Raw genomic sequence first — 22,974 nt, forward strand, 5'->3', positions numbered from 1 at the left:
GTATTGATAAGGCTCAATCCAGGCCAAGGGTGACAAATGTGTATAAAAGGGGAAAAAGGGGAGTTTGGTTGAAATAAAATAAACCAGACTTACCTAATATGCCCTTGGGTAGTTAGGTAGTTAGCTTTCTATAAATAGGAAGCTGTTAAAAGCAGTTAGGTAGTTTTTGGAGAGAGGAAAGTTCACTGATTGTGGAATCAGGAACAGGGGAGGATCGTGGGATCCATTGTATGCCTAATTCTTCTATTCTTCTTCCTAATTCAATAAAGTTCTCTACTAGAACCCTAGCAGAATCAAATTGACTCTGGTTAGGGGCATTTCCTTTTGCATATTCTTTCTTTCTCTAATTCTTTTGATACCAGTGTTTATCAGCTCCACAGTTTCTTTGCAAGTTGATAATCAGTTGTATAGTTTCATTAGATTACTCATAAACTTGTAATTTCCCTTATTTGCAGTCATCAACAAGCAGTGGAATAACTTGGTACAACTTGTCGTCTGTTGAAATTGGGCTTGTAGTAAGTTTAAATTAAAATTTTCAGTTTGTTCTCTGTTTATGGCTACACCTTTGTCATTTTTATCATTTAGCATGTTTCTTCATGTTTGTAATTACATATATTGATCTTCAATATGAGCCTACCCACCTAGTGGGATTAAGGCTTGGTTGTTGTTCTTGATCTTCAATATGTTCTCAGATATTGGTGCTTGATACCTTTTGCAGACTAGTGGATCATTATATGGTGCCTTGATTGGCTCTTTGTTGGCCTTCAGTATTGCTGACTTCATAGGTAATTTGCCCCCTTTATTAGTACCATTTTAGATATTTCCTACCCTAGTGAAGCTGACATGACAAACTTGTTTTTTAGGTAGAAAAAGGGAGCTGATTGCAGCTGCGTTAGTGTATCTTGTTGGAGCCCTTGTAACAGCAGTAGCTCCTAATTTTCCTGTATTGGTGGTTGGGAGACTTGTATTTGGCCTAGGAATTGGACTGGTATGCTCTTTTTTATCCACATGGTCCATATATCTAAGCTTGTATGTGTTAATCTCTGGTTTGTCATGGTAGCAAACCTCATAGATTATTGGAGATGAGTCCAAATCCTCTCCAGTTTTACATGTAAAAGGAATGGTTGGTTAAAGAATTTGTGGAGATAAGATTTGATAATTTGTTCGAAATTTTCTCTACAACTTATTAAGCAAGATACATGATGGTCATTTTATCTCTATTAGGCGATGCATGCTGCTCCGATGTACATTGCAGAGACAGCTCCAACATCAATACGTGGATTACTTATCTCTTTGAAAGAGTTCTTTATAGTACTTGGGATGGTTGTAAGTTATTGAACTTTCCTGGAGGACCTTGTATCTTGTGTGTTCTTTAATCGCGAAGAAGTGAATAAACTTAACAATGGCTACGTATCATTTGTGCAGGCAGGATATGGAATAGGTAGCCTTTTGGTAGACACTGTATCTGGGTGGCGGTACATGTTTGGAGTTAGTAGTCCTTTGGCATTAATCATGGGAATTGGAATGTTTTTGCTCCCAGATTCTCCTAGATGGCTACTTTTATGTGCTATACAGGGAAAAGGGGATAGTAAGAATTTGAAAGACAGGGCTATTCGTTGTTTGTGCCAGCTTCGAGGTCAATCTCTTGGTGTCTCAGCTCCTCAGCAAGTAGATGAGATTCTGGCAGAGCTATCTTATGTAGGTGAAGAAAAAGAAGTTACACTTGGAGAATTGTTCCGAGGGAAATGCAAGAAAGCCCTCGTGATCGGAGGAGGATTGGTCTTGTTTCAACAGGTATTGCAAGTAAAGTAGTTAAAATTGTCAATGTTGCCAGCATTTCAGTGTATTTATACTGTGGGCTGTTTATGACAGATCACAGGGCAACCAAGTGTGCTCTACTATGCTGGATCAATCCTTCAGGTATTATGTTAATTCTAACAAAGGAAAATAAATGCAAATTCATCTCAGTTATTACCTGGGACCAGTGTAATGTAACAACATTGTCTTCGAATCCTATTTGTTAGAGCGCAGGATTCTCCGCAGCATCTGATGCAACCCGGGTCTCTATTCTCCTTGGCCTTTTCAAGGTAGATTTTATTTACTTAAATTTATAATAAATTATACGTAAATTTGTATTAAAAGGTTCTGCCTTTTTTTGGGTGTTGACCCACAGTGCCCCATCACCCTATGAGGAGTAAGAAACTAATTCCTTTGGGGTGCATGGTTGCCTTTCTAGCAATTTTCACTCCCAAGTATCAAGCATTAACCTTTGGCTTTATACAATATTTGGAAATTCAGTGGGACCTTACACCATTGGATCAACTCCTTTTGGTTTTGTACCATGGCTTTTAGTTTCATTAGTTATGCATGGTGAAGGTTTTGTATGAAGTACAAATTTGAATTGTTGTTTTGTACTATGTACTTCTGAAGTTATTGTTCAAGCTTTGGAATGTCATAACTAATGTGCTGTATCCACAAATTGTATATGTTCGTGTGTTTCGAACCCCACTGGAAAAAGTTTTTGGTTATTGTTGTTCAGATGTATTAATAAAGTTTATCAAATCAAAGAGAATGAAATTGCATAACTTTCATGATTAGATCTAATATTTGACATTGATTAGCACTGCTTTCTGTATTCTATTTTTAATTGATTTTTCAAATGAAGAGTCATGTTTGAGTTCCACTTATGTCTGCGCAAAAGAACTTCATACCAGTAGTTCTGAATAATTTATTTTACGAACAATGTCTTTTCCTTTTCCCATCTATACATGTAACGAGTCTCGGGTTCGAAAGGAAAAAAAGTGAAGAAGGTTGAACATATATTTTTCCAGCTGCCCTTATCTTCCCTGACCCTCTTTCTCTCTTTTGTATTAATTTTGTTTTCTAGCAAAATGTATGAGCATCTTCCTATCCAGTTGCTTTTAGCTTTTCCACTGTAACTTCTTTCTGTTTATGTTCTAGTTGATTATGACTGGAGCTGCTGTTGGTGTTGTTGATAGACTCGGGAGGAGACCTTTACTACTTGGAGGAGTTTCAGGGATGGTGAGTTCCTTCTTATCTCCTAGTATCTGATGGCTGGTTTTGCTAGCAATTTCCTGAGAAAGGAACACTTCCTTATTTCTATGTCAAATTGAAAAACCAGTTTGGTAATCAATTCTGTATGCATGATCAGCATCAACTTAGCTAACTATAAAAGATGAATGATTATGCCATGGAAATCTCAGTTGTGAAACAATGCTCAAATTCCATTTACTCATACATGTTTGTTTGTATTACAGGCTATCTCTTTGTTCCTTCTGGGTTCATATTACATTTTCTTGGACAATGTAGCAGTTGTTGCTGTAATTGGTCTGCTGTTGTACGTAGGATGTTATCAGGTGAATAAGCTTCTTAGTGTTCACATTCTTCATTATCCCAAATCTTTGATTTAGATCATATTTGCTGGTGTCCACCGGTAGAATGAATATCATGTTTTTATAGTGCTTACATCTGGATCATGCTTATAGTTACACCATGTATGTAGTGTGATTCTCCATTTTGTATTTTCAGATTTCATTTGGTCCAATTGGTTGGCTTATGATATCAGAGGTTTTTCCCTTGCGCCTAAGAGGTCGAGGACTTAGTATAGCTGTTCTTGTCAATTTTGCTGCAAATGCTCTTGTGACATTTGCTTTTTCTCCTCTGAAGGTAATTAACTTAAGATCTGGAACCTGTTTGTTTTCAACAATTGGAGACTATAAACTTGCCATATTTTTTCTGTATGTGTCATCATCAATCAGATGATTACCATATTTCTGAATGATATAATCTTACAACATCACAAGCAAGCATGTGATTTTTTTTCGCACTTCCTTGGCCATGTTTGTTGGTTAAAATTGGTGTCCTTTCAAATGCATTGAATATTTTATCTCTTTATCACCCCTTCTATTTGGTTAATTAGGCTGTGTAGAGAAGGGAATTTTGTTTTGCCATTATTTTTCCTTATTACTTGCCATGTGTTTGGTTTTGCGGTTAGCAAGCCTCAAAATCACTTAGGGGCAAAAGCTACAACTACTAGCTTTTGGTTAAAGCAAGTTAACACAGAAACAAAACACCCTTAACTTTGTAAAAGTACATCATTTTCAACTTGCAACTCAGTGATCCTATTAACTTAATTGACAATGCTTGCTTTTTTGTGTGTTTATTTTTTTGCCCACAGGAATTACTAGGAGCAGGAATCTTGTTTTACATATTTTGTGCAATAGCTGCAGCATCTCTTGGATTCATATACTTTATTGTGCCAGAAACCAAGGGACTTACCCTAGAGGAGATTGAGGCCAAATGTTTATAATCAGTCACCTTGTTACCTCTATAGATATCTAGTTACACTACTCTGTTGTAACTTGTCTTAGACAAGAATGAATTTCTGTAATACAACTTATAATGTATACATAAACATTAGGCAGTAATGAATTTCAGTTTACTTATGTTTTGTTGTATGAGATGTATCAGCCATATCAAACACAAACTCATCTTAATTCTATGTACTTCAATTCATTATGTATCCATCTTCAACCACACATATTATTATTCTATTTCATTTTATATCACATCTTTTTTTGTCTCTCTTCTCTATACCATCTTACAACCCATTTTGGAATGTGTCACAAACATTTTCCTTGTTCTAATAAAAAAAGAAGGTAAAGTCACAGTTCATGCTTAAGCCCTTATGTTATATTCATCAATAATGAAGTTTTGAGAGTCTCTATCACACACTCCACATGATCCAAAATGTTAGTTCACATGCTTTGCATCTATAAATGTGCATAAAAATGACCTGTACTTGTATTTTCATTCATGAATACATCATTGAATAGTAAGTTTCATTAGTTATCACATCATCATTTCATAGCTAGTAGCTAGGAGCAGCTGCAGATGGTGGCGTTACGTGTTCAAAATAGAAAAGACAGAACCCACCAGCATGCATGCATGCATGCATCACTGAGTCAGAGAAATCCAATCATTCATTTTAAGGGACTTATTAACCCAACTCTCATTCCTATAGTTATATATTATTGAAAACTTAGGAGAGTCTGAATAATCCTTGCTAATAATTGAATTACTTATTACTTATTGGTGAATGTGTTTTGGAGTATAGATCATGCTAAATTTACTAGTGCAAACTCTGGCCACAAAAGTTAGTGAGTAGTGACAGAACAATAGAACAGAACTGTTACATACACCTTGTAAGTTGTACAGTTTTACTTGGTCAAGCTAAAGAGAAAGTGCATGTCTACATGCATGCATGGACAAATAACAATCTTCATTGACAATGTTCACTGAACTATAATTTCATGTGTGTAAGACAAGAAAAAAATGCAAACATACAGAGACAACAAGAAAGTTAGCAAATGAAATGACCAATAAAATGGGTGGCTCATCTTTTTTTATTTTATGGATAGTTGAGTAAGTGATATTAATTATAGAGAATTTTAATATATTAAATAAATGATTGTTAGTAGCTTATTAATGATTGCAACTTTTACATGAAAATAACATTTAATAAAATTGGGTTAAATGTGTTTTTATTCTCTATTTTGCAATGCTTAAATATAAAAAATTTAAGTCCCTATAAAATATTAGTTTATTTTTAATCTCATAACATGATTCTTTTTGTATTTAAGCATTAGTAGTTGCCTGAACATAATCCAATCCTGAAACTGACTGAATTTAATAATTTCTTGTATAGTCTGCTTAAAAGTTAAAACAAATCAAATACTCGTTGGTTCAAGTGGTACATGTTTGATTCCCCTTAAGCAAGGTCTTGACCCCACATACTTATGGATGTTCCCGACTCGGACATGATTGCCTACGGTGCGAGTATACATGTGGGAAACTAAAAAAAATGAAATACAATTAATCCCAAAAAAGGTAGCAAGAGAGATTGAAAGCACTTGGTCTTGAGGTAACATTTGTTTGAGCAAACTAATATAGAAGCATTTGCATTTCATTTTTGCCAAGTGTGGAAATGCTGTTCTAGATAAGGGGTGGTACTTCATGAGTTATGAACTAACACAAAAAAGTGTGAAATAGGACACAAGCCTCAGAAAGTGCACCCCCACATTTATGGTCATCCTTTGCAACAAGATCAAGTTAAATAAGAGAAGGTCCTATTCACAAGTCACAACCTTGAATTGTCACAATCACTAAGACCAGAAACAGCACTGCCACTCTTCCTTGTCACTCTGTAGTAGTAAGTTAAGTATCCAATTGTTTCACCAATTCATCTTTCACCATCACTGTTGTGCCATGAATGAATACAACAACAACATTGAGCATGATTGAACAATGAAATAGACAGACAACAAAGCTATTAACATGGTCCATATATAGGTTTTGGGAAGGATCAACACTACTAACATTTCCAAGAAAGTTATCAAGAACTTTCATAAACAAAAAGAAACAAGCTTTATTCAGATGGTGTGAATGAAAATAATGGTAACCATAGGCTTGGAAATGCTTCTATCTCCCCACAAAATAGTATGTTAGAAAGCAAGGGTCATCATCAATGTGCCACAGAAGATGGTCACCCATATATAGTAATTTTCCTCCATGATAATCACTGTGCTTCAATTAGAAATAAATCATAGGATGAAAAAATGAGCCTATTGCAACTACCAGAAACTGATAAAAGTAAGAACAAATCCAAAATTTGTTATTGAAAATATACACTGGCATAAAATAAATGGAAATAATATTTCCATTAGCCAATGAACACAGAATTGAACTAATGGAGCTAATATTTGTGAGAACCACTTATTCACAATTTCAGGTATTAATACATCATGTGCCTATATTGTGAGGTATAGATTTGGAATATGTTCTAAATGTTTATATAGCTCGAGCCAGACTCACACCATAATGATATAATTCCTTTATATTTAGGCAAAGATGAATTAAAATCCATACAACAAAATCAAATTTACAGTATCACAAGACAAAACAATGAGAAATAAAGCTTTTTCTTCTCATTGCTTCATTTGCATAACTATTTTTCTAGTCAAGTCTTCAACCCAATAAGTCAATAACATTACCATACCAAATCAAAATACTACAACAAGAAAAATCAACTGAAAACAAAAGAAAGGAGAAAGGGTGTGGAACTATGACTAAACTGCTAAAAGTACAACCCAATTGGTAATAATCTGCCAATAACATATTCAATCTGCATAACTTCACGGAGCAAAGTCAATATTGAAGCGCCTAGCATGATCATAATTAATGGCATATAGATAAAATTAGCTGTTCCACACTAGAGAACATAGTTACATGGTTCGAGTTACCAATTCGGGTGTGCGGCATCCAGTTCTATGCATCATCACTTTTTACATGGTACATGGCATATAGTACAGTGGATCTATGTCGGATAAACGATGGAACCATGTAACTATGCCAGTGAAAAAGGACCAGGTGGAAACCTCGTTTCCATATCCAATTGAAACCAATTACCCATTAACGCCATGAAGAAACAGTTAATAGAGGAACATCTTTCCAAGCCAGAGACAAAAAACCAGGTTCAGATTCAACAAGTGAATACAGAGAGCTATAGCTATAATTCCATAGAAGAATCTTAGCTTGACTAATTGCATAATGACTGAGACCCACTGATTCAAAACCAGCACTTTCCATCAGCACCCTCCACTGCTCTTTATCCTCCATTCTTTCCCTTACACTCCCGGGAACCTCTGCTCCAACCGCAGCAGCGATTCGGCGCCCAAGCAAAAGGCTTTCCACCTGCAACCTCTCAGGCAAATCTGCAGGCAAATTAGGATCGAGAGACTCGAACACTGCAGAGAAATACTTCAATGCAGCCTTGAATCTGTTCAAAAACCCATCCCGGGTTGTCACACTAGCCTCATACTCTCCAAGAGTAACAATCTTAGGCTTCAAAGACTTGGCCAAATTCAGTGCAGTGTGAACTGCAGTTGAAGCAGCATCACCTTCATCATCATCCAATAGATTATACAACTGAAGCATGAAATTAACAGCCAAAGCTTCATTTGGTTTCACACAAAAGCTTTTTTCATTGAGCTCATGAATAGGACTGAGAATTGGTCTAAACTCAAAATTCAAGCCCAAAAGCTTTGCAAACTCAGATAAACGTTTACCAGAAGCAGAAAGAGAATTAGCTGGTGAAGTTCCAAGTGCCATAGCTGGAATCCCAGAAATGGTTACACTTTCAGGTTTCCCAGAAGAACGAGTTGCAAAAGCTTGTAACAAAGCAGCCCATTGAATACCTTGAACAATTCCAAAATCAACAATGTGAATGTGCGTGGAACCTTCAGTTTCTTCAAGAATAGCTTGGTTAGCGGTTAAATGAGCAAACTTGGAATAAGGGCATGCATCATTGAGAGCCTTGTAACACAGTGTTAACTCCTCAGAAATAGTACTAATCGGAGCCACCCCAGTAATAAAGTTACGATCTTTTTCATTCTCCAGTTCAAGTTTTCGAGTGAGAGCTTCAACAAAGTAGAAAGCAACTCTTTGGGTATGGTTCCCATGTTGAGACACTGATTTGGTTAAATGGGTAAGTGAGTGAAGAGCACGATCAGGTGAAGTTTGTATGAGAGCAGCACAATCGATTAGAGATTTGAGAAGTGGGTGCGGTGCAGAGTGGGGAGTAACCGGCGTTAGCGGTGGTTTGAAGGCGTCATTTGGTGAGAAGAGGCGGTTAAGATCAGCACTGTCGTTGGCGGCGGTGGTGGTGGTGGTGGTGGTGGGGATAAGGGAGTCTACCCAGTCATCGTCGAAGTCGTCGAAGTGGAAGGAAGAAGGATCAGAAGGGTAATGAAAATCAGAGAAAGGGGTCCATGAAAGAGGAGGGGTAATACCAAAAAGGTGGTGCTGGTTTTGGTGTTGGTGTTGGTGTTGGTTTTGGTGTTGGTGTTGTTGATCTTGTTGTTGCTTTTGGTTAATGAGTTGTTGAGCAATGGCCATAAGGTTTCCACTATCTGCACACATGTATGCCATTATCACCAATCACAGAACAAGAAGAAGAAGAAAGTGAAGGCTGAAAGGGTGAAAAGGTTTTGATTCAACCGTTGAAGCTCAACGTCAACCTCATTTAAGCACCACCCCCTTCAAATCTCGACCGAACTGTTGTGTAAAAGTAAAGAAAAAAGTAAGACACAATAACATTTATATTTAAAATGATATTACATTTTTATCCTTAAAATATAAAGGAAAAATCACTATCACTCCCACAGGAGTCTCATTCTTTCAAAACCATCTTTATCATTCATGAAGAAACTAATCATTTTTTTAATTTTATGGTTGTCATTCCCAACAAATTTCATAGGATAATAACAAATATTAATTTATATTATTATAATTTTTATTTTTAATCAAATAAGATTTTCTGATTAGATTAGACACCAAATCAAATAGAAATCGGGATAGGAGATAACTCCACATGCAATGCAACAGCAAGTGACAGAAAGAAGGAGATATTATTTATTTGTACTATGCTGGGAAAGTCTATTATTTATTTTTCCAGAGTAGTAAGGTTAGTAAAAAAGTGAAAACAACATAAGAATGAGAAGGGTATAATAATAGACAAAAAAAAGAAAAATGTATTCACAAAACACTTAATGATTACGTATAAATTTTTACACAATAATATAGATGAATTACGTGGCATATTTGATGGGGACGTCACTATATTAGTGTGTATTAATGTGTAATTTAGTTTGTGTTAATGAAAAAGGAAGTAGTGAGAAATAGGTAAGTTAGTTAGAATGGGGGACAGAACAATCTTGGACCAACGAAAATGCAAGTGAGTGGAATGAAATGGAAAGCATCGGTTCAGGATATTTTCAACGGATTCTATCTATGCCCACTACTATCATTATATAATGATAAACTATAAAGACTCATAGTATCCATGTACCGATAAGGTAAAAATTTATATATAATCAATATATCATTCATCATTCATTTATATTAATATATGTTATTGTATTGTATGATTATTAAATAAATGTCCTTAGCATTCCTCTTAAGATTGAACATGGAAAAAATATCAGCAGACAAAATTAACGTCACTATTGGTGTCAATGGTAGAATGATTAGACAAGAACTCAAATCCAACCATACTTTGCTTATCTTCTAAACCTAAGGCCTACAAATTCAACTAATTATCCACACTCTTCCCTCAAGTTAAAATGTTTGTTTTCCCTTCTTCTTTTAAATGTAAAAAAATCATTTTGTCCCTTCAATAGGGTCTAGGCCTCAATCAAGGGAAATCAACTACTAGCATAAATTAAAATTAAAATATTGACAAGGTGTTGATCTAATGATTAAGTTCTCATAAGATCCGCATGATAACCAAAAGATCACGAGTTCAATTCTGGAAAACGATATTTATCGAGATGAGCAATCACAAACCTCGAAAGTGATTAGTTTGTTACCAAAAGAGTGAAGGGTTGCACTTGGGCCTCATATTATTGCATGTTCTTTGTAAATGATGCCTATGAAGACTATGTATTATATTCATTTCTTTCATTGATTTGTTGATCTGAAAAGCTCTAGTCAAAGTTGTAGTGAAGCACTTTGTTGAACAAATAAGATAATTGCACAAAATTATGGAAACAATTAGGAGACATAAGCTGTTTTTAGTTGGACTTTTAGAAGGACAAAGACGTTGATTGCATTATGGTGATAGGCACTGTGGCTTTGACGTTATTCAATCACCTACTTATTACTTTCTTTCATATTCTAACCACCTTTTCTCTCAATAATAATATTTAAAATATAATAGAAAACTTTTCTGATTCTTTAGGAAGGATTCTAAATTTCCTTCATTGCATCTTGAGTTTAGTTACAAAATTTGCACATGGATATCTCAAGACTAACCCATTGGGGCTTAGTTTATTATTAAAGACTAATAAAGTATCTGATTTTATGACAATAATATGCTCACATTCATTAACGACATTAATAAAAGGTTTATAGTATCATATTTCCTTTCATCTTTTCTCGGGGCGACATTAAATCCCGAAAGAGATTTGTTTCTTTCATATTTATGCATAACCTACATTTTAGCCGGTGACTAACAACATATAAACCACCTAACTAAACTTTTTGTTAAGTTTGTTTAGATTCAACCATTATCCTAAAAATATGGAAAATTAATGACCTCCTCCTAATTCCTTTTGTTGCATGGGTGTGCCTTCCCCTGATCTAGATTATATTTACCTCTCTCTATATACACATACCTATGTAACCACTCTAGGAGCTCCTGTCATGTTTCATAAAATCACTAAAATGAGTGAGACTCCTTTTAAGTAATCTTTTCCTTTATATTTTAAGAATAAAAACATAATATCATTTTAAATAAAAAAGATATAAATGTCAATGTGGGTTGTGTTTTTTTTACTTTTGCATAGCGCTCCATTAATGGAGAGCTCAAACCTACCACTCTTAAAGGGATTTCAGCTAAATATGTCACATAAATATGGCACTATATGAAAATTTGCATCAAAAGAACTAGTTGAGGTAAAAATGCATATACATTGGTCCTAGGTGTCAAGTCCTCTATACTATAGGGTCTTGTTCTGCCTTGGTTTAAGCTTATTGCACTTATTCAATCACAAATTTAAAATAAAAGTAATATATATTTTAATTATATAAATATTAAATGATTAATCATCAACAAATCAAACCAATCCAAATTGATAAGTTACTCTTAGATAAAAACATTGTTTATTTTGAACTCGAGTTAAGTTTCATTTTAATCAAACTTGGTCGAATAGAGGCCTATTTCGACTTGATTCAACTCAATTCCAAACCTAATACCTAAACTACTTAAGCTTTAATAAAATTGAGTCTAAGTTGTTACAAAATGAAGTCATCGAAATCAGCAACATAAGAATGGTTACCGCCCATTTATGATTGTTGGTCCATTTTGCCCCTTGTACTTGGTACATGATGCTAATTGATTTTGGAGCGAAACCGCATTAACGTATTCTTCGCTGAAGAAACCAAAAAAGTGACTCACTCTCACTCAGATCTACGGCGGTTACCGCCCTCAGCTCCGCCCAATTAGCCACCTTTGCCGGTGACAGGTAGTAGGTTACTTTATTTGTTTAATCTTCATTTTGCATGCCCTAGGTTCAATTTTAGTGGTTATTATTACTTTGTTCAATTTGAGGTTCTATTATATTATTATCCTCATGCTGGAAACACTATTGTATTGGTTTATTCACTTTAGTTAGTGTCAAACATGGAATTGAAACTCATGTTTAATTGAAGTCTCTTTTTTATCATTAGGGTTTATTGCCAAAGGCAATAGCTGAGGAATTAAGCAACATGGGATCGCGGTCCCCAAAATCATGTGGAGAGGAATATGAGGGGGAAGAGGGTTGTGGAACCACGGTTTCGGGCCAATCAGGGTCAACTAGCAGAAGTGCTGGGCTTCCATCTAGCCGGAGTGACCAGGCATTGGTTGCAACAGCTGGTGATAGCACTTTTCTCAGATTAAACCATCTTGACTTGCATGGAGATGATGCTGGATCACAGGAAGCGGTTGCGTGAGTCCTCTGTAATTTTTTGAGCTTGCACTGAATGTATTGTTCACATGATGCACAGCGCTATTGATTGACCTGCAAATTTAATGTTTAGTCTAGATTTTTTATTTTTGGAGGAAATGTCATTCATTTTTTGTGTCCGTTATTGTCTTCTAGTGAAGAGTAGAGACTTCCTTTTATTATTATTTTCTTAAAAATACTTTAGTTTTGAAATGACTTATTCAGCATGAAATTGACCATGTCAATGAAGCATAGACACCTCTGTTTATTGTGGTGTCCAAGTGACAGGTACATTTCTAAAACGAGCTTAATAGTGTTCAATTAAAAACAGATTAAGGGTGGAGGTAAGAGTACTCTAAAATGAGCTTAAGAGTAACGTAACAGTGTGAGTTGAGATCTCAACACCCTTTAACAAATTAAGGGTGGATACACTGTTACTTGTTCACTTAACACCCAAGCTGGCTTTAGAGGAGTTATTTTCCAAAGATGAAATCATCCTTTGTATTGGAATATTTCTTTGCAAAGATACAAAATGTTTGCACTGTAAAATGGTGTCTCAAAGTATTTCTTTTGTGAGGCTCATTATCATCGGAAAATATACATTGCCATGATATTAATGGCAGGTAGCAAGGGACCATTAGTAGTCCCTCATAAGCAACCATTCAAATCATATCAAAGCAGTTACGCAAATAGTTATCTACATATATACAATGACATGTCTTGGTGTCCTATATCTTGGACATTGTCTGTGTCTGGACGTATGTTTTTGTATCTGTGCTTCATAGATTACTTGTGAGTTTCAGTCATCTGCTTATGGTTCTACAACTCTAAATTCTGTCTTTGGATTTTTCTCTCTTAAATTAATTCTTACCCACTGTCAGTTTTTACACAGTAGCAAGAAGAAAAGGAGAGGTCAACGGGCTGTTGGAGGTGATAAGAGTGGAAGAGGGCTTCGACAATTTAGTATGAAAGGTTCTTGATCTATCCTGTTTGTCCAATTTGTCATTTAATAAAAGTTTCATTAACCTTTTTGTAGTTATTAACTTTGGCTTTACAAAGTCGTATTTAGTGTTAGTATGGAGACGCTAATTGTTTAATTTGCAGCAGTGGTGTTTAGATTATTGTGCTTTCTAGATATACATTGTCTTGAAGAGGCCATGCTCATAATTCTCCTTCTAATATTGTTTCTCATCTGTTATTGGTTATCTCCAGTGTGTGAGAAGGTAGAAAGCAAGGGAAGAACAACTTACAATGAGGTTAGTTGGTTACTTTAAGGCAGTTTTTTGATATGTTTACAAATATTAGAGTATATGCACATTAAATAATGTATATCATAGAACATTTATCCTTCGATTAATAGTTTCAAAATATATTTCATATTGTTCCTTTCTTTTTGGGATAGCTATTATTCATAGTTATTACATGAACTCAATGTGATTATGATTATATAGGTAGCAGATGAACTTGTTACTGAATTTTCCGATCCAAGCAATAGTGTTTTGTCACCTGACCAGGTTTTCTCTCCTTCGTATAAACAATGTTAATGTTATCCGTTGTTCACAGATTAAATGTGTAAGATATGTATTGTGGACTTATTTTTTTGGATGGTGAACATTTGACAGCAACAGTATGATGAGAAAAACATCCGTCGAAGGGTCTATGATGCTCTCAATGTTCTCATGGCAATGGATATCATTTCTAAGGATAAAAAGGAAATTCAATGGAAGGGTCTTCCTCGTACTAGTCTGAATGATATTGAAGAACTAAAGGTTTGTAAACAGCTTGTACTTACATTTTGCTTGAAGCGACATTTACCTACAGTGATGTTATGAGCTACCAAAAATTCAATGAAGAACCATCACAATTCTTTAAAATGTAATTGATTCAACAGACAGAGCGTCTTGGACTCAGGAATAGAATTGAGAAGAAAGCAGCCTATCTTCAAGAGCTGGAGGATCAAGTAAGTACAGCTCACTCTTTCAAATGGATTTATCACTGGGATGGATCCTGGACATTTTTTGCTTCATTTAAAATTTATACTTGGTTATAAGGCCTAACAAAAGGCTCCTGTTCCATAATGTTTAATTTCTATTTGCTAAATGCTAACTACTTGTATTATTACATCAAGCTTGTAGGTCTTGAGAACCTTATACAACGAAACGGGCAATTATATAGCTCAGGAAATCCTCCCAGTGGAGGTGTATCATTGCCTTTCATTTTAGTACAGGTACACAGTCATTCCATCGTCTCCTGTTTTTTTGGTGAAGTTGTCCAGTAGACATTTTTTCTCAGTTTTGCCTAGGATCTTCAATTTTTATGTTAATAATTCTTAACTTAATGCGTAATCAGTTGCTCTGAATTTAAAACTATATAATATTTCATTACGAGATGAGATCTCACTCCAGCTGCAGTGTGAATTTACTAGAAATATTTTTCACCTTTTTTACTGGACATCCATCTGAATTTGTTGAGGGGATGCGACTGCTTTGTTTATTCACTGTACACTATATGCTAGAAGGAGCTTACACTTCTAAGTTCACCTTACTCAGGTTGCCTACTTGCCCTTAGGCGTCATATCTGCTCAAGGGTATAATTGACTCATTGATCTAAATGAAGAATTACTGGTCATCATTGTCAGGATTTTTTCATATTTATATTCCGTGATTGTGTTTCCTTATTTAATTAAGATCAGGAGTATAGCCCAAAAAAGATTGCTTGATGCGACTCTTAACTCAAGGTATTTATTAAGTATCTAATTTTTAGCTTTTAAAAACTGTAGACACGTCCTCATGCAACTGTTGAAGTGGAAATATCAGAAGATATGCAGCTTGTGCATTTTGATTTCAATAGGTAAGAAAGCTTCAATTGCTTTTTTTCCATTCCTTCTCAGAGACTTGCTGTCTTAATGTGAAGGTTGCCTAATTTAGTAGTGTCATATAGTCATGAATGTCAAAGTAGCATACCCTATTATGATAAAGGTAAGTGCTATTAGCACTCCAAAGAGTCTATTGACATTCCCATTCACCAATCAAAACTTTATTTTTATTTTATAAAATCATGATTGGTCCATGAGGAGTGTAAATAGGCACTTGGGATTGCCACTAACAAAACCCTATGATCGAACATATAGGACATAGAAAGAATTTTAAGGTAGAAAATTTGGGGTGGTTGGCTGAGTTGCAAAGCTTTTGTCTCCTGTTGGGAAATGTATCTGCCACTTCCTTAGTATTTTCTCTATTTGACTTCTCAACTGTAAAATCTATCATCTCAGTTTATGCTTACTTTCTCTGCTCTCTCTGCAGTACTCCTTTTGAGCTGCATGATGACAATTATGTTCTCAAGGCAATGAAACTTTCTGAGAGACCGCAAAATGATAATATGGCACCCAATGATGGTGGTGAAGGTTCTAGCATGCCAGGATTGTATCAATCACAAGTTCCTCCTCCAGTTTCAAACCTTCCAGTTAGGCCTCCCTTGTCACCTCCACTCCCCGGAATATTAAAGGCAAGAGTTAAGAATGAGCATTAGTCTGCCATTAAATCATACCACCGTACCTTATTTAAGCATGTTTGTATATTTTGTAAAGAAATTTGTGTGCAATTAATAGACCTTTACAGCAGTTACTCATCAGTATAGCCAAGTGATTCTGTATGTTAGAAACGGATCATTCTGTTTGCTGCTGTCGTATTAGGAGTAGACTCTGAATTTCTTTGCTTACTAATTCATCATTCGCCTTTCTTGTATTTCCTCTGTAACTTTTCCCCTTGTAGTGAGAGAAAAATCGGTATGTATAACATTGTTCCATAGATCATGAAATGGAATCCAGCAGCAACAGTAATCTCGGAATTCACATTAGATATAGTTTTAATGTTTGCCTGCTTTTGTCAATATTAGTTGGTATTTGGGTCAAGGTATCTTAACTTGCACGTCTTGTACCCTTTACTAGGGAACCCTATCAACCTTTGACCATGCATGTGGTAAGTAGATGGTGAATAAAACTTGCATACGCATAGTTACATGCTTATGTAGGCACAAATGCACAACCAACCAGGATTTAAGAATGTGATTTTATTGCATTTTTAAATTTCTATTTTAATGATTAGTTAAATTTTAATTTGATGTGCCTACATAACCTGTGCGGCCTATGCAAGTCTTACTCGTAAAAGGTTTACAAAATTCTGAAACTTTTATACTCAACTATGTATGATATTTTTCGACCGAAGTTTGAAAAAAATGAGAATCCCATTCCAATTTTAAGCACATGAAATACGTTTTAGTTAATTTGAAAGGGTAAAATCCCTCTCCTCTCCAAGTTTAAAGATACGTTTAAATTGTAAAGAGTCCTATGTAAATTTCAAGTACTGTAACTTAGACTTACGGCTCAATCACAAAATTCTTACACTCCGTTTAAAATTGATTTGACATCACTGATATCACTACTGTTTTATAATTAGAATTAAGAACCAAAAGTAATCGTAATATCTGCCAAGTTTTTAACCCAATTGGTCCAATCATTTAGGAAATATGCATCATGCTAATATGGTCATTTTAATCATAAACTACGTTACCTTTACTCGTTCACTTAGGTGCTGGTACAAATAATATATTATTGTATTATGATAATATATATACCACAAGAAATATTCCAAAACCTCTTGGATCTGTGAGTAGGCACTGCTGGTTTAAAAAAAACAGTTTCTGTTCTCTATTTTCGTCTCCTGAAAATTGCTTGTTTAAAATTGTCACACACATATTTAGTGTTTACACCCAACATTCTTTGTTGAATGATCTTGACATTTTCTCAATCAAGATACGCTACCAACAATTCATAATTAAAAGATATTTTGGTTTTTCCAAAAGTATTTGCCTTCTCTATAGCAAGGGAAGCATCCGAGATTTTAAAATAGGTATGCATCAGCAGTTAATGAAACTCAATGAAATTCCAAAATCTCCCCATCAATTGAGGACAATCAATGAATAATAACGGCATGCCCAGACTAAAATTGCATGTGGCAGCTCTTTTATCAACTAAAATTAGCAGATAAATTATGGTTGTACCCGTATTAGAAGGGTTCCTGGCACAATAATCTCTTAAAACATCCTCACGCACTAAGCTTTGTCTGACCCGGCCAATTTTCTTCTCTGTTGATGCTCTGCAACTTTATAATCTACCACTTCCCGGAACAGGCTTGGGTCAAGCACACAGTTTTCACTACCATATACAGCAGCTTGAACACTAGCCATCAGTTTTGCTATTTCCCTTCCAGAAAATCCATCGGTTTTAGCTGCTGCTTCCTTTATGATCTCATCAGTCAAGCCCTGAATCTCTATCTGCTGTGGTTTCCCTTTGAACAGTTCTTGAAAGAAACCAGATTTTCTTGATCCAGCTTGGGCTATGTACTTATCAAGATAGAGCTTAAGAAGTTTGAAGCGCTCCTCTTCCCCGGGCAAAGGGAATTCCAGGACCTCGTCAATTCGATCTGCCACAGCTGAGTCAAGATCACCAGGACGATTTGTGGCAAGAGCAAGAACTATGTCCTTGGACTGGTCACCAGTACGGAAGAGAAGGGCATTCAGTGCACTTCTTTGTGCTTCACTCATATAGGTCTTGTTTCGCCTGCAAAGTTCACCAAGTGCAATCAATCCACTTAATTCAGTTTTCAGGCAAAGAAAATACTGAATGGCCTGTTAACATCATTAAACCTTTTCTCCCTCTATAAAATTCTCAGTCGAAAAACTAACAAATTAGCTCCTAACCCATTTCAGACTTCGTAAACACAAATATTATTTTTGTTAAAACTTGAAAGAGACATAAATGTCCCTAAGATTTAAAAATTGATGGCTAGGTAAGAGAAGTTGGGGGAATATGATTGGACGTTTGTAACATATGTCCCATTTTGTGTTTTCTTCTCTTTTTAGAGAGAATTTTAAGATGGGGTCCACACATTTTCCCCCCTCCTATTTTCTACCCGAAACATAAAACATTTTGTAATTTGTGTTTTCTCTCTCCTCCCGTTTTCTTGTCAACCAAATTACCAAATACAGGCTAAAAGAGAAGTCATGAAAGACATTGCTTACTCGCATAGAAATGCATCAGCTTCGTCAATGAAAAGCAATAAGCCTCTTTTAGATTTCTTAGACCAGTCAAACAACTGGTGTATCTTGGTTACAGCTTGTGATCCCAGTGGAGCAACATCTCCCCCAGTCATCAATGCATAATCTAATCCCTGCATAAAATTGAAAGAAAATCACAAGGAAAGAATTTTAGTGAAAAAAATAGAGCTCAAAATTCAACAGATCATAATAAAATCTAATGTTTCACAAAGCATGCAATAACGAAATGCAAGGTACTGAATTCTACTTGCAGTGACTACTGAATCAACAGAAACATGGAAGTGGAATTACGAATTCAGAAAGGTAAGTTGAAGATAAATTTAAATAGAGCCCTCTAAACAGATAAGTTTGAGTTTGATTAGTTGTTGGTCCTAATTTGTCTACAAAATTGATGGAAAAGATAGAATAAATCAGAAAAACATGGGAAGATAGTTTTGTTAACATGATGATATTCACACCAAACAATATTAAGAATAAATGATATAGACTACATAAACTTAAATTTCTCCATGAAATAGGAAAAACCAAACTCTAAACAATGACTGTTATACAGAGAATTTCCTACTTATGTGACCCATGAACAAGAAAAGTGGATATTATAAAATATTTGAAAACTAGAATGACAGGATTGAAAGAGAAGCATCCCACATACAGATTTTCGAGCCAACTCTCTGGCAGCCATTGTCTTCCCTGTTCCTGGAGGGCCATAAAATAACATGTTCCTGAATGGTGCCTGATGTGCTTTTGTATTTGCAGTTGCAGATGCCAGCTGCTCAATTCTTTTATTAAGAGAAGGATGCAAAATTACATCACCAAAGCCATTCCCATTTTTTGAAGCAGATCCTGGATTAGTACGTTGGGATAGGCTGCTCATGGTACGAGAAAACATGCCGGACCATGGGTATTTCCCTCTGGAGGATTCTCGAATCAATGATGGTTGTCCCAATATTCTATCCACATATCCCCAAATAACCCTTGCACCTTCTCTACATTGGACAAAAAGAGCTAGCATAAGCCATAACTTCATTGACAGAAACTTATAAGAATAACATGAAGTCGAGTATGAATGTAAATTAATCAACTCTTGCATGCAGATGAGAACAATGTGTAGGTTTTCGATGAGAGATAAGGAACAGACTGATAGCTTGTTTGGGAATGATTATTTTCCCACAGATTTTTTGGGGGATAAAAGTTGTTTTGGGGTAGACTAGCTTTTTCCCACACAGCTTTTTTTTTTATATATTAATGCTGAAGACATATTCATTTCTAAAAGATCATTTTGCTATCAATAACAAAGACTGCATTATCGAAAATGGGTACAGTCATGGTCAAACATTAATGAACTGATGACAAGAAAACAAAGGCATTGTAATAAATCCATCGCTCATCAATAATTGTATAGTTGAGATGATGGATACAGACTGTGCAAAGCATGCCAAACATTAGCTTATATACCTCGTTGTGTAGACCCCTGCAGCCAAAGCAGTCACTCCACCGACTGCCACAACCAACTTATTTTGATCTGTTAGGATGGCTTTTAAGCCCCCTGCAAAAGATGGATTAACTTGTCTTAACTTCTGGATAGTATTGAATAATTTAAAACAGTAAAGTAAAAATAATACTTCATAAAATAGGAATTAATTAATGATGATGGAAAAGGTAAATAAATAATGCAGGGAGATGGGGGAGATTTGGAGGACCTAATCCAAGTGAAATGGTTCACTGGGTAATCAACACTGTGAGAGTAAGATAGAAAATGATGAACATACATAAGGACTTTTTAAATTTGGCATATATTCATAATGATGTAATCCGTGGAATTAAAACGACAAATGCATTGATGTAGAGATGGTTGAGCATTTGCATGTTGCATACAACATATCTGGTAGAATTGTACCTCCAATATGGTCAAAAGTAGTATTTATGGCAGAAATCCATTTTTCTCGTTCTGCATTAGCACGATCAACTAGCATTCTCCTGTTAACCTCTTCAGATAGCTTTGCTTCATGCGCTCTTCCTTCTGCTTCTGCCATAGCCCTTACTCTGATTGTTTCACGTTCGATCTCAGCCTTCTCTCTTTCAGTTTGCCTTCGTTGAGCTTGAATCTGTTCTTCAGTAGCACGTCGAGCTTGCTCCTGTCTGATTGATGACTCTTCTTGCAGTTTTACTAGCTCTTGGTTTCTGGATCTATGGTATTCATTTTCAGCCTGATAATAATATAAGAATTAGAAACACTTCACTAATAACAAAAATATAAGTCCTGAGTGCCAGAAGGTTCATACCTGCATCCTCTTCCTTGCCAACTCGTCCTCATATTTAGCCATTTGGGATTTTGTTTGTGCCTGATGCTGGGCAAGCTTTTTTTGCTCATCATATATAATCCTTTGTCTTTCCTGCCAGGCAAACCAAATGTGATGTTAGAAAACAAATCACAAGATACACACAAAATATCTTATGAAGCAATAAAGAACAAAACAAAAAGGTTAGATGTGAATATTCAATCATTGGAAGCCATGCTGCCAAAGAAGTAGCTTGTGATTAATTTGGCCATGTATACAGCTAGAACTTACCGACAAATGGACACATCTTCTTAAACCATCAGACATCTTCATTGTCGTATAAGTAAATATTAACTATCCCAAGCAAAATAAGTGTCACTAGAAAAATAGGTTTTATGCAAATTATCGTTAGAATGAACAGAGCTTCGAGATAATTTCACCACGTATGCCACTGAAACTTAACATGATTTCTCCATCAGACAACTTCATGGTTCATTGCAGTAGTAAATAACTAAAGCAAAAGAAATGACACTACAACAATAGGTTCATACCAACATTCAATAAAAAAAAGCATATTTAATTCTCAGAATCTCAGGCTCAGCCTACATAATAGCAATTTTATTGCGTGTGATGGACAGTAAAAGGTTGATATTTAATTCCAACCTACACAATTCCATTTTTATATAAAATAATCTACAATTTGTATGTAGAGTATAAATATTTTGTTTCAAAATGAAGGGAAAAAAAACAGAGAAATAAGGAGTTACAGTTTCGTGTTGTGCTTGCATTTGTTTAAACTCAGCAACCTTTGCAGCCAATTCAGTTGTCTTAGTCTCCTCTTGTTTCTTAATAATATCAAACACCTACAAGGCAAAGGCACAAACTTTAACTTCAACATCAATAAAATAAAATAAAATAAAATATATAAAAAAGAGAAAGTTGAAACCTTTTTGCCGTGTGGAGAATTGGAAATTTCTTTGAGAGCCTTAACACCTCTCTCAAGAGCTTCAGGATCAAAACCAGCAGAAGTAGTTCTTGGATGAGTATTTGGAACCTTTGGAGGTGGCGACGTAGTGGAATTGGGATCAGAAGAAGTAGAAGAATGTTCTGGAACATTGGAAGAAGAAGAAGAAAAGTTGAAAGGTGCATCAGAATAGGCATTGTTGGAGTGTGATAAACCAGTTGCGGTTGCAATGGCTGAAACAAACCCCGCTGAGTAGGTTTTCGCCATTGTAATGTTCTAAGCAAATAATAATAATAATAACAAAAAGCGAAGATTTAACGCTGAATCTCAAAAAGTGAAGAAGAAGGAGGAGGATCGAGCTTCCATCAAAGTATAATTGGGAAATAGAGGTTTCGGTAGGGTTTGGAGGGACCCCACTAGAGGAACAAACACTTATCATTCAAATTATTGGTTTGAGAAGATAAATTATTTCTTTATATTAAAATAATATACTTTTTTTCAATAAAAATTGGAGGATGTTTGTGACTTTCGTAAATAACTTTTTAATGTTTTACATATAATTTTACCTTTTAAAATTTAGAAATTTATTTTAATTGCAAACTCTATTATTTTTTTGTCACCTTATATCTTTTTTATAATTAAATGTTCATCTATAGATAAAAAATTAATTTATTTTAAGATGTGTATTATTTCTTTTAACAATTATCGTTCTCATAAATCAAATATCTAATATTTTGGTTATCATTAGGATTCAATGTGGTTTTACACAACAACTAAATCAATACCTCCTTATGTTTGAATAAATAAAATATTTCATATTCAATTATAAATAAAATATTAAAAATAAGATTGAGAATTTTGATTAAAAATCATTTATATATTTAATTACTCTATTAATAATTGTGTAATAAATAAATAGTGTATGTACTTCTTTTAGTCATTTTTTAATGTAGCAGTGTCCAACAAAGACCAGATGCAATACCCCCCTTCTTTTATTTTATTAATTAATTTCCAAAATCTTTGAGATCTTTCAACCAAAATGTATTGCCAT

The 22,974-nt window shown here is 35.0% G+C and overlaps 4 protein-coding genes across 8 annotated transcripts in view; 2 read left to right on the top strand and 2 right to left on the bottom strand.

Annotated features, from left to right (window-relative positions):
- LOC109355568 (D-xylose-proton symporter-like 2) overlaps nt 1-4,569 on the top strand; it is a 9,243-nt gene extending 4,674 nt beyond the window's left edge. For both annotated transcript variants that reach the window (XM_019598791.1, XM_019598792.1), the window contains exons 4-14: nt 456-515; nt 719-785; nt 864-988; nt 1,225-1,326; nt 1,426-1,794; nt 1,873-1,920; nt 2,025-2,087; nt 2,962-3,042; nt 3,279-3,377; nt 3,550-3,687; nt 4,199-4,569. In XM_019598791.1, coding sequence (XP_019454336.1) covers nt 456-515; nt 719-785; nt 864-988; nt 1,225-1,326; nt 1,426-1,794; nt 1,873-1,920; nt 2,025-2,087; nt 2,962-3,042; nt 3,279-3,377; nt 3,550-3,687; nt 4,199-4,330 — 1,284 coding nt within the window. In that variant the 3' untranslated portion in view covers nt 4,331-4,569. The remainder of the gene's footprint in view (nt 1-455; nt 516-718; nt 786-863; nt 989-1,224; nt 1,327-1,425; nt 1,795-1,872; nt 1,921-2,024; nt 2,088-2,961; nt 3,043-3,278; nt 3,378-3,549; nt 3,688-4,198) is intronic.
- On the bottom strand, nt 6,899-9,080 carry LOC109355572 (scarecrow-like protein 4). Its single transcript, XM_019598796.1, has one exon. The coding sequence runs from the start codon at nt 9,007-9,009 to the stop codon at nt 7,492-7,494; it is 1,518 nt and encodes a 505-aa protein (XP_019454341.1). The 5' UTR covers nt 9,010-9,080; the 3' UTR covers nt 6,899-7,491.
- On the top strand, nt 11,951-16,419 carry LOC109355574 (transcription factor-like protein DPB). 4 transcript variants are annotated; one of them, XM_019598798.1, is made up of 10 exons: nt 11,951-12,104; nt 12,310-12,569; nt 13,459-13,538; nt 13,779-13,822; nt 14,018-14,080; nt 14,189-14,335; nt 14,458-14,526; nt 14,695-14,793; nt 15,346-15,416; nt 15,869-16,412. In XM_019598798.1, the coding sequence occupies exons 2-10, from the start codon at nt 12,349-12,351 to the stop codon at nt 16,092-16,094; spliced, it is 1,020 nt and encodes a 339-aa protein (XP_019454343.1). In that variant the 5' UTR covers nt 11,951-12,104; nt 12,310-12,348; the 3' UTR covers nt 16,095-16,412. The 4 variants fall into 4 exon arrangements, 3 of the variants coding, with proteins under 3 accessions (XP_019454343.1, XP_019454342.1, XP_019454344.1); XR_002108674.1 differs by lacking the exon at nt 11,951-12,104 and having other exon boundaries at nt 12,260-12,569; nt 15,869-16,214; nt 16,337-16,419; XM_019598797.1 differs by lacking the exon at nt 11,951-12,104 and having other exon boundaries at nt 12,260-12,569.
- Nucleotides 17,466-22,324, bottom strand: LOC109355571 (ATPase family AAA domain-containing protein 3-B-like). The gene is made up of 8 exons (XM_019598795.1): nt 21,906-22,324; nt 21,727-21,822; nt 20,963-21,073; nt 20,578-20,887; nt 20,136-20,226; nt 19,333-19,666; nt 18,645-18,793; nt 17,466-18,183 (listed from the first exon to the last, which is right to left on the bottom strand). The coding sequence occupies exons 1-8, from the start codon at nt 22,188-22,190 to the stop codon at nt 17,676-17,678; spliced, it is 1,884 nt and encodes a 627-aa protein (XP_019454340.1). The 5' UTR covers nt 22,191-22,324; the 3' UTR covers nt 17,466-17,675.

The sequence above is a fragment of the Lupinus angustifolius genome, chromosome LG08, assembly GCF_001865875.1.
Source record: "Lupinus angustifolius cultivar Tanjil chromosome LG08, LupAngTanjil_v1.0, whole genome shotgun sequence".
In the NCBI taxonomy this organism is placed as follows: Eukaryota; Viridiplantae; Streptophyta; class Magnoliopsida; order Fabales; family Fabaceae; genus Lupinus; species Lupinus angustifolius.